Here is an 11679-nt window from a genome sequence, read left to right on the forward strand (position 1 = left end):
GAAATCATATGATGTGCAAGACAAACTTGTTAAAAAACCCTCCATGGGATAGGGATATTTAACTGGAATATGTTTGTTGGAGCTTTAAGCTTAGATAAGTTTTGGCGCGAGTGAAGGTCACCAAACAAGCCATGATATCTGCTATGAAGATGTTCTGGAATAAAGTGAAGAACTGTTTCACGAATGTGGTTTGGGTGGGATTGACCCGTTGGGTTTTTTGGTCCCACTCATCATGTGTGTGAGGAGAGGAAGATTGGGAAGGAAGTGGAGAGGTGATCATCAACTCAAAACTTTATAACTAGACTAGAAAAGATTATCATACATTTTAATTAGTATCACCTACTAAATTCCTTTTTGTTTACAAGGCTCGTCTCAAAATCACTATAACCAATGAACTAACAATGGTTTGATGAATCAATAATTCTCATGTATTAGCGAATACTCATTTTTGTACATTGCCTGATTTGAGATTGGGATGATAAGAGTTTATTAGGAGAAAAGAATTAATGACCCACTTGATTATTATAATTCTAAGATTTTGAAGATAGCTCTTGCAATGAAAGGGAGATCTTAATGCTCTCTAGGATTCACATTGCCCAGTACTAGGATTTCAGGGCGAACTGGATAAGAGAAATCAACATTCCTGATTGAATTGCAGCCGTAGACACTAGTTGGTTTTAGTCCAGCGTTATATAGCATCCTCAATTTTAACCAAAAAAATATGACATATTATGAATGCCATTTTTTTCCGTATTATCTGTCCTTCCCTTTGCTCGTGTTATTTATTTTTTAGATATTTCTATTTCAGAAAAAAATCATTACATTTCTATTTAAAATCATTTCACACCACGACGTAAGGGCATGTACAATATTCCCTCTCTTCCCTAACAGTGGCGTGTGCACATTTTGAAATTTAATTTTGATCATCAATTACACTATAATATGTGCGCTGTGTTACGAAAATATAGTGTTAGAAACCTTTTTGAATAATAATTCAATGATATAAATCTTTTGGCACACAAACAATATATTATTGGTTTAGTTGATATACGTGCACATCAAATATTAGGGGCCGAGTGAGTACAGATAGATAAGACCGTCTTCTCTTATTTGTTTCACATTATTTAGAGAAGATAATAAAAAATGCTACACAATAGGTTCTCTTATAACTGATGCTCATATAAATTGTAATAATTAAAATTAATCATGAAATCGTGTGATGAAAAGATGAAATCCTGAACAATGAGAAAGGCTCTTAGTCCTTGACGTGAAGAGAGCATCCCTTATTAAGATTGCACATTTTTTTATTTCCCTTTTCTAACACCGTGAGTATTGTAGATAGCATCGCTAAAACAAGATAATTGTACATTCTGAAAGTACTGTGTGTTATAATTATCTTGGATTTTCGTTATAGACTCTATGAAAGATCGAGGGTCCTCAAAAATAGACATCATAAAATGTAATGAAATATTAGTAGCAACACATGATTAATAATACCTAAACACCTAATATAACCCCTCCGATCCGATTTAATTGTCACAGGTTTAGACAAAACTTTGGGTTAAACCCGCGATAACTCAATTGGATCGGACGGAGTAATATAATTGTGGCGGTAAGAGCTGGCTTTGCTATAATTATTTTGAAAATTGACATGCGTTCCGATACTTGACAAAGCCCAATACCAATCTACCTTTGTTGATGTTAGTTTTCTTAGAGCATATACAATCCCACATGGACTGTTTACCTTTTCCCAGTACGATAGATAAGATTACTTATTTGATAACATTCGTGGTTAATTACATACTCCGTATGATGCATTTACAAGTGTTTATATACTCCATCCGTTCCACAAAACACCTCATATACATTTGTACACTTGGACCAAGAAAATTCTCGTTTTTAGTGTCTAACTATTAATATTGGATTAAGAGTAAATGAGTGTGAGCAGTTATGGGTCGGGTGCAGGAGCCAAAAGAAAACTGAGGTACTCTCTCCGTCCACAAATAAGTGTACATACAGGTATTTCAAGACAAATTATGAAATAAGGTAAAAATGCATTGGTAATATGCCAACTACCAACTCTCTCCTCTTTAATTCTTTTAACTCCAATGAGCTAAGTGCATGAAGACATTATTGGGTTTGGTTTCCGTGTAATGAGAGAGAAACATTTCTTTTACTCTAAAGTGCTTTGAAAAGAGAAATACGAAACAAATTTTAAAGCTAAACGTACACTTATTTGTGGACGGATGGAGTATATTATGAAATAAACGAAAAAAAATATGAGGTGTTTTGTGGATCTCACTTATTTGTGGACGGAGGGAGTATATTATGAAATAAACAAAAAAAATATATGAGGTGTTTTGTGGATCTCAGGAACTACTGTTAATTATATATGATGCATTACAAGTGTTTATATACTCATCCCTTCCACAAAACATTTCGTATATATATTTGTGCACTTGGACCAAAAAAACTCTCGTTTTTAGTGTCTGACCATTCATATTGGATTAAAAATAAACACTTCTAGCCTGAAGGAAATGAACACTCAGTCCACGGACTTAAATCCATGGACTCGCGTTAGTGTTACATATTAGTCTAAAAACGGTTCGACAATGCTAAAAGTGGACACGTGGCATTGTCCTAGTTAGAAGCCGCGGTTCATGATCATGTCACTTGTCCATTTTTATCATTCGTAAACTATTTTTAGACTAATATGCATCAATAACTCGAGTTTATGGACTTGTGTGTGCGTTTTCCGAGTTCGTGGACTAGAGTGTTCATTCGCTCTGAGTTTATGTACTAGTATTATATTTCACTATAGAAGTAGATGTGTGTGAGTTATTGGTTAGGTGCGGGGCCAGCCAAAAAATGAGATATATTATGGTATAAACGAGAAAAAAAATTATATGAGTGTTTTGTGGAATGGGGGATCAGCATTGTCACGACCAACATGAGACGGATAAGTGTCGCCTAACTTGTCAAGAAAATATCACTGTGATATGTGTACCCTGTGGCTAAGAAAGCATGATAACGAACCAAACACATGCCTAAGATATTTTAACATGACTAAGATACAAGACAAACACTCTAGTATCTGATCCACCAAGATATAATCTACACTGACACCCCATGCCCCCCTCACCGATAGTAGGGCCGGCGGTCGATCTTCACTTGGGTTAGTGCTCGAGTTCATCTAAGATACGGCGAGAAGGAACTTTAAGAAACTTGTGTGGTACGACCATCCATATTGACATCACTTGTCATGGGGAGAGAAACACAAATCGGCGGGCAATAGATTTACAAGTGCGTGCCATCATAGACGGAAAAGAAGAAGAACAAAAGTTTGATGTTTAGATCAAAATAAAACGATAAAAGATAGAGAGATCAAATTCACATAAATAAATACAAATTTGGATGAGAACAAAAAATGAAAATAAATAAGTAAACACACATAATTTATATCAGAAGAAAAATTCAAATCCAAAATAGAACAAAGGAGAATTGAGAAAAATAAACATGAGGAAGCGATGGAGTACCGTTCACCGTACAAGATCGAGTTACAGGTTTCCAGCTCCAGATCCGAAAACCAAGACGAAGCCATGGCGACGCCTGGCGATGGAGCGGAGATTTATATAGGCAGCCTCCTGTCTCATTAGGTAAGATCCGTTAACGAATCTAACCTCATGAGGGCTATATCAGGTTACCCCGCTGGCCAGTTAGAGATCACGTGACGTTTGAGATCTCTGCGCAATCTCCGCCCGTTACTCCGTGATGTTCGGCCTAAAATCAGCACATGACAAGATGCGATCTGGGATTAATTGTCCGTTGTTTACAAAGATTTGGGACTCATATTCGTGTACGGGACTACGGAGTAGGGTACGTGTACGTATAAGGAGATACAGAATATAGCCGTATTAATTTTCAAGTCACATATTAGGATTTGTATAATGGGGTGATGCCAACCTTTTTTAAGCTGTGCTACATATGATAAAATCTGACATGGAAAATAGAGAAATGAAGAGAAAGCACAAGCCTTCTTAATTAAGAGATGATCTGTTCACAAAATAACAAGTCAATTTCCAATTGTATCAGATTTCAACTTTTCTTCTCAGTTATTTAGTTTATTTTATGAGTACTCCCTCCGTTCCATAAAGATTGGCACGGATTTGAACTAGAGCCAGTTCAAATCCGTGCCAATCTTTATGAAACGGAGGGAGTAAAATACACCAGAGGTCCTAATTCTTTCGCAAATGTCCCAAGTTAGTCTTACTTAAAAACTGTACATTTTAGTCCTAAAAGTTTCATAAGTGGTTCATCTCAGGTCTTATACTGGTCCTGTCGCGTGCCGCCTGCTTACTGCCTACGTGGCTCTTTGGGCCCACTAGTCAGGTGCCAACGTGGACGGTTTTTTGCAAATAACCCCCTGCCTCTTTTTATCTTCTCCCCCGCGAGCCCACCTCATTTTTTGCAAATATATTTCCTTTTCTTGGCCGGATATGTCCCTTTTGTTGTTATGCAATACAGAAATAACTCTCTTTTGTTAGATCGGCGAAGTGTCACCGATTACTGTTATAGCCTTTATTCAGGAGTTTCAAACTCATCTCTGCAATAGCTCAGGTTAAAAATATCATACTTTACATAGTGTAACAATTGGCCTGGCATGTATGCAATATACATGTACAGTTCCAGTCCTGTTTTGACCGGGCCGGTGGTGTTATATAAATTTCAGAAGGAATGTATTGTTGTCTTCTGAGAAGAATCATTAGAAGAAACCTTTCTAAAGGGAGTTTTGTTGTTTCGTCGCAACGCACGGACATTCTGCTAGTTATGTTAGCGTTTGAGTTGAACACGTGTAACCTATAATCCCTGATATACAAAAGGTATTGTGCGATTTAATTTAACAATTACTCCATATGGCAATTGGAGAGAAGCGCCCATATTAAGAACCATGGGATGTTGCCACGGGCTGAATTTTTCGTGTGTTCTTCGTAGATTGAGATGCATGTTTACTGTAACTTTGTTTTCATTTCTGTACTAAAAAAACAAATGTATAGATCTGCCAGTAGCAAATAATACACCATTTATAGATCCATCTATATGTTGCTTTTGTAGCGCACAAATGAAAACATTAAACTTCATGGAAGTTTACATATACATAGTAGGCATCTACAAATACCGTGTGAAACAATCCAGATTTTGTTTGAAACTCCATGATGATCTTTTTGAAACTTTTAGGTCTCAGGTTCCAACACGCCTAGTTTCTGACGTCAGTTTCCTGCAGTGCACCGCACTCGTCCTGACATGGGGACCATAATCTTTGAAAAAACCCACAAATAAACAAATATTGATACAACCGAAACTCAAAACCATAGATTCACTTTTTTCCGGAAAAAAAAATGCAATGGACCCCTACAATATAAATATCATCCTAAATTCGCATCCAAGGATTTGGACCCAGGAAATGTGACATACTCCTTCTGTTCCTATTAATAAGATGTTATTGTAAGTTTGACTTGATTTATAGAAAAAATTACTGATATTTACAACTCTTAATTAGTTTATTACATCATCATGATATATATCTTCATAACATAGTTATTGATATGGTAGATATTAGTATTCCTGGGCATGGGTGGCCCGGCCCGGCCGGCCGGGCTCGGGCCTCGTTTTCTAGTCCCAAGCCCGGCCCGAAGCCCGAAAAAAGCCTGAAATGATTAAAAACGGGTATTTTTTTTAGGAAAAATAGGTATAAAAATAATTTATTTCTTCCGAAAATAATTATTTTAATGCTTGAATGGCCTATTTTTGGGGTTTCGGGCCGGGCCGGGCCTGACTTGGGCTTCAGGTTTTACCGTCGGGCTTTTGTGAAGCCAGGCCCGAACCCGGCCCGGCCCAGGGTTTGCCAAGTTATAGATATTAGTATATTTTTCTATAAATTTAATCAGATTCTAATTTTTTTCTTTTACTTAGAACAAAGCTAAAAACATCTTATAAAAGGGAATAGAAAAGAGTAGCACAGAGGAGCAAATGGCTTAACATATCCTAATTCCATAGAACCAGATTTGTACCGAGAATTCAGACAATCCACATCCTGCTGCAGCCTTTCTTGCCTTTAACGATTATTTTTACTCATTTAGCTTAAGTGACGGAATTCTATAAATTCTTATAAAAATCCACGTCACTTATTTTGGGACGAAGGGAGTATTTAAATGTGTAATTGCCTTTAACTATTATTCAAAGGGAGTATTTAAATGTGTAATTGCCTTTAACTATTATTTCATTGTTATTAAGATATGGAGTTGTCTGCTACATACAATTGATGATCAATCTTCACTTTTATTTGAGTAGGTGGTTGTACATTCACTCTACCAAGACTACTGCCTAGAGTGTAAGCAAACCACAAAAATTGACAGCCATTCTACATGGTAGATGTACATGCCACAATCTTGAATTATACTCCCTCCGTCCCATGTGAAGTGACTCAAATTTGTCCAAATATGGATGTGTCTACACCTAAAAAGCGTCTAGATATATGTAATAGAAAGTCACTTAATATGGGACGGAAAGAGTAGTTGATTTGACGTATAATATCAAATACTCCCTCCGGCCAGAATTACTTGCCATTGATTTAGTTGTACTAAATCAAGGACAGGTAATATGGGTCTGGTCAGAGGGAGTAGATGTTATTTAGCAGAAAATTGGGAATACGAGGACGCGTTGAAACAACTCATACAACACATGATTTTAATTCCTTAGCCACGCATGAGCACTTTGCTAGTTCAAACCAATGAACTATCTTAGTAAACTATACCGTATTTCCTCTTTTATTTCTGGTTCCGGTAGCATGCTGCGGTAGTGCAGGATGCTAGTAGAAGACAGAATTTTCTGTTTATAAGTGACTGGCGTGTTCCTTCTCAGCCTCGCAGGTTATTGTGCAAGATATACAGATTGCTTTCCATAAATAAATACTCCCTCCGTCCCAAAATAAGTGACGTGAATCTGTATAGACTCTTATACAAATCCACTGTCATTTATTTCAGGACGGAGGGAGTAATACAGATTGCTATATTTTGTATGCTGCAATTGACAACAGAACCGATGGTGAGCTAGCCAGAATCATCAATATCCAGAAAGTACAAAAACACCAGTCAAATAAACCAGGAAAATGGTGTCAGAACCTATCATTGTAAATCATCTTGGTTGAATTTAGATCACACATAGATGCTATACGTTACTTTGAAGCAACTAGATCTCCATCACATGTATCCTTGGGCTGTTGCAGAATATCTCTGAGAGGATACACAAGGTAGAAAGAAAAATAGGTGAAACAGAAAGGAGCAGGTTATGACATCGAAGTATCGAAATTAAAACGCCATGTTATAGCATACGACGTAAAATCTTACACCAATCAAGCATAGAAGTTACCTCAACATATTAGAAGTTTAGGACATGCCAGGTGACCCATGGATAAGCCCTGTAGCCGAATAAGACAGTGCATACTCTTCTATACTCTCTAACCTGAACATTTTGGTAGTGTTACAGAAGATAGTGTCCATGAAAGCCATCCAAAGGTATCCGGATTGACAGTTCACTCAAAGCATACCTGTACAGATAATTGACCATGATACCTCCACTTTGCTTAATGCCCTTCTCTGATTGGTCGGCCATCCAGTTTATTCTCTCGATCATCTGCCATAAATTAAGTGGTGTTAGGTTGTTGTACAAGGCCATTAATCCTTTGAAAGACTACAACTAAGCCCAAACTTCATAGTTTATACATGTGAAATAGCAACAGTTTCAAATTTAATTTTCAGGTAGAAGAAGACCAAACAAAGCAACAATATGGTATCTATAGTCTAAACCCAGCCTAGCTGCACCCCCTAGTCCATTTGAAAGTTAAAACTGAATGCGATGAGAGTGGCTAGCTTACTGCTCCATTTTGCAAGTGAAAATTTGCGACAGCATCTAGAGCTTTTCCTCGCTTTCTCTCTCTGGCAAGATACCTATACAGTATACACTATGTGAGAAGACTGTCAGCTTCTGCAATTAACATATAATGTTCCATCCGCTCAGACAATAAATAACCGACTTCTATTATTAGCATTTTCCAAATTTCAATGCATTGACATACCTTGAACACAAACGCATAAGAGGAGATTTTAGTGCAGCAGATAATTTGTCAGACTTCACCCACTGACTTGATTTCAGTACATCTTGTAAAAGTTCAATTCCCTGTTTATCATTAACTTGTTCGCTGCAGCAACAATAGGAGCATGGATGAAATCAATCTAGAAGTAAACCTTTATCATGTTTGTTGAATGAATACCCAAAATGTTCACAGCAGAAATAAAAATTAAGATACCTGCTTTCTAGAGCAAATGGAAGTCTGTAAATAGACTAAGCACAAATAGAAAGCAACAGTGGGTCAAGTGAAAACTGACAGAAAAATAAGAAATGGAACATAAACCGCATTGTGTATTATCTTCTCTTCCCGGAAGGCTAAGCACAAATAGAAAGCGACGGTGGGTCAAGTGAAAACTGACAGAAAAATAAGAAATGGAACATACACCGCATTGTGTATTATCTTCTCTTCCTCCGGGAGAAGGATGGACTCTCTGAAAGTAGAACTGGCACCTTCTAACGAATTGCCTTCTTGCAACTCTGTCTCTGCTAATTTTATTTGTGATGCCAACTTAGCAAGAAGCCATTGCATGAAACCAGGTATAGGGCTAAGGGTGGCAAAAATCTGTATAAAGTACCAACGAATAAATACATGAACATTAGATGTAGCAGTAAACATGGCTAAACCAAACTTTGTTAGAATGATGAGCTATATGTAGACAACTAGTGCTACACGCAGAGACACATGCAATTTACTGCATTTCTGCACAACAGTGATAGAAATATTAGAAATACCTGCACTGAAGGCATATCTCTTCTCAACATGTCAATGACACGCTTGAGAAGAAACTTCCCAAGATTAATACCTGATAAGCCTGGCTGACAACAGCAAAATAAAATATCAGTTTGTATGTGCCAGTCTGTTCCTCATGCTAACACAGTATTTCCTTTAGTGTTCATAATCCCTGGAAACTTTGTTTACCTGGGTTGATGAAATTGAGTAAAACAGCGCACATTTAGCTTCACATTCAGCAATTGGAGGGTCATCCCACAAAACTTCCTGATATGATAAAAGAGCTTAAGGTACAAAGGAGTAGGGCAAATCAGCCATTTACCCAACTAAATTCATGCCAAACTTAAGATAACCTGTATAGATGTGGCCATGTCTTTCAGGAGAGCAACTTCGATGAAAATCAGGGGCTCCCCTAGTTTTAATGAAGACAGTAAAAGTACTCAGACAAAGTTACTTACATACCCCAAAAACCATCATTATGAAAACTGTGAATCACCCCGTCTAACAAAGAACTGTGTGTCATACATTGATTTTATCCCTACGAAAATTTCAAAAACTTATAGGAAGATACTACCGAGATTGCCCCTAGTTTTAATGAAGACAGCAAAAGTAGTCAGACAAAATTACTAATAGACACAAAACCATCATTATGAAAACTGTGAATCACCCTGTCTAACAAAGAACTGTGCATCATACATTGATTTCATCCCTACAAAAATTTATAGCAGATACTACCGAGATTGTGCAGCTAAATACCAAGTCTTATTACCACATTTAGGTATGCATGGTTAGTTAAAATTTCAAGTTTCAGTTGTAGCACCACCATTAAATGTAATAGTCTCAGTGTACAAAAAAATACAATCAGAAACATAATAATCCATCCAACCTGGTATCGCAGGATGGAAGTACCCGAAACAACGGCGGCCAATGCCCAGCCTTCTCTTCAAGTCTATTAGATTTCTGATTGGATGCACAGCCTGCAAAACATTAAGAAAATCACCTACAAAACCACGAGAGTGCACATTGGAAAATTTAATGGTGTTTTGGAAACAAACTTCATAAGCCACAATCTTCTCCAGCAAGGAGGCAGGATCATCCCAGGTTATCTGGTGGAGTGCCAGAGCCGCTGGGCTGAGCCACGTCACGAGCTTCTCCTTCAAGTAACCGTCCAATGCACGCAGCACCGGAGCATTCTCTTTCCTACATTACATATTTGGAATTGCACCCGGGAACCAGCAAGGGAACATCATGGTTAATCCCCATCATTATTCTAGTACAGTATTAGGAGTAGTAACAAAAAGGTACAATATGTCAATATCGATCTCACCCCAATAACGCTAGAAGGTCGGCGCGGATGACAGCGAGGAGCTTGAGCCCACCGGGCTGCGCGTTCATGGCCTCAAGGAACCCAGCGTACTTTGGCCGGAGCGCATCCCCAAGACCACGCTCCATACGATAGAGCGCCGAAGCTGCGCCGCCCTCCTCCCTCTCCGCCCCCGGCTGTTCATCCCCACCCTCCCCGGTGGTGGAGACGCTGACGTACTGAAGCATGAGGTCGTGGAGCCGCGCGCGGGGCACGTCGTAATCGGTCGCGAGGGACCGGAGGATCTCGTGGCGGCCGCGGCTGTCGAGGGAGCGGTAGCCATCTGAGAAGCAGTCGAGGGCGGCGGGGGACGGGGAGGCCGCGGAGACAGAAGCATGGAGCCAGTGGCGGACGGATGCGGCGCCGGCTGCGGGCGGGGCACTGGAGTCGGGGCTGGCGGGGGGTGACGGAGCGGGTGGTGGGGAAGGGATAGGGTCGGCGTACATCCGGGCACGGAGCAGGACGGCGAGGGATTTCGGGGTGTGGCTTCTAGTCATGCGATTGCTGGGATCGGGGTCGCTGCCGAGGGCGGGGGGAGGAGGAAGAGGAAGTCAGGCGGTCAGGACGGCGGGTGTGTCACCGGCGCGCGCGGACGGTGACGGCGAACTTGTAGTTTGGAGAAGGACGAACGGTGGCGGTGGGCTGGTGCCAACTTTACTGTTGGGTTCAGCCGGAAAGGGGTCAACCAAAGCAGTTCGTGACAATGTGATTATAGTCTGACGCAATAATTCTGGCTCTTTTTCTCCTTTGCCTTCTTTTGAAGCAACAGATTTATTACGCGAACAGATCGTCCGGCAGCAAAGCGCATATGATATGTTGTCTCTACGTCTATCACGACACATACGTACTCCTGCTATTCAAAAACAAAAATCCATGATACCAGTACATATATGAATGTTTGGATTACATGAATGGAAAATTGATATGTACTATAACGTATTGTAAGAAACAAATTAAATGTACTATGCATTGAAAACAGAGTAAAATACACCTGCAGTTCACAAACTCAGAGCAAATGTGTTGTTGTTCTCGACAACAGTTAGACCAAGGGGTGCCAATGCTCGATGGCACAAGTGCAGTTATAAAAGTAGGGCGTGTACGCCGGCCTTATAGCGAAGGTCGCCGTACTCTTGGACAAGTTGACACGTCGATATTTTTTGAATAGGTTCGGTCGACCCTGCGGGTGCGACTTAATCCTATGTTAGGAAAAGCTTCGAGGGCGTTATTAGTCAAGGGTTTGGGCCGAGCGGATCTTCCCAAGACACCTTTTGACGAAAGGTTCGTCGAGGCCGCCTCATACTTGGACCAAACGTGTCTTTTCAAGTATCGAGTTTATTCAAGCGAGAGTGAATGATACATGCCCCCATGGGGGTATTTATAACCTAGGTGTTCATAACAAAAG

At 39.6% G+C, this 11679-nt stretch overlaps 1 protein-coding gene across 4 annotated transcripts; it reads right to left on the bottom strand.

Annotated features, from left to right (window-relative positions):
* Positions 1 to 7075: 7075 nt before the first annotated feature.
* Positions 7076 to 10978, bottom strand: LOC100840346 (malonyl-CoA decarboxylase, mitochondrial). Of its 4 annotated transcripts, XM_024463076.1 has the most exons (13): positions 10242 to 10972; positions 9970 to 10114; positions 9801 to 9891; positions 9268 to 9326; positions 9104 to 9181; positions 8917 to 9000; positions 8585 to 8746; positions 8466 to 8482; positions 8132 to 8254; positions 7931 to 8003; positions 7604 to 7689; positions 7426 to 7518; positions 7076 to 7289 (listed from the first exon to the last, which is right to left on the bottom strand). In XM_024463076.1, the coding sequence occupies exons 1-12, from the start codon at positions 10772 to 10774 to the stop codon at positions 7443 to 7445; spliced, it is 1527 nt and encodes a 508-aa protein (XP_024318844.1). In that variant the 5' UTR covers positions 10775 to 10972; the 3' UTR covers positions 7076 to 7289; positions 7426 to 7442. The 4 variants fall into 4 exon arrangements, 2 of the variants coding, with proteins under 2 accessions (XP_024318844.1, XP_003576494.1); XM_003576446.4 differs by lacking the exon at positions 8466 to 8482 and having other exon boundaries at positions 8568 to 8746; positions 10242 to 10971; XR_002966166.1 differs by lacking the exon at positions 7076 to 7289 and having other exon boundaries at positions 7461 to 7518; positions 7931 to 8017; positions 10242 to 10978.
* Positions 10979 to 11679: the final 701 nt, after the last annotated feature.

Source organism: Brachypodium distachyon, chromosome 4, assembly GCF_000005505.3.
Source record: "Brachypodium distachyon strain Bd21 chromosome 4, Brachypodium_distachyon_v3.0, whole genome shotgun sequence".
NCBI classification, from domain to species: domain Eukaryota; kingdom Viridiplantae; phylum Streptophyta; class Magnoliopsida; order Poales; family Poaceae; genus Brachypodium; species Brachypodium distachyon.

What these genes read in the sequence shown, in the direction of transcription:
- LOC100840346 (XM_024463076.1), bottom strand. Translation starts at nt 10,774, where the DNA reads ATGACTAGAAGCCACACCCCGAAATCCCTCGCCGTCCTGCTCCGTGCC. An exon ending in CTTCCATCCTGCGATACCAG is followed by an intron (nt 9,327 to 9,800) that starts GTTGGATGGATT and finishes CATTAAAACTAG; the next exon opens with GGGAGCCCCTGATTTTCATC. An exon ending in TTCACTTGCAAAATGGAGCA is followed by an intron (nt 7,690 to 7,930) that starts GTAAGCTAGCCA and finishes AATTTATGGCAG; the next exon opens with ATGATCGAGAGAATAAACTG.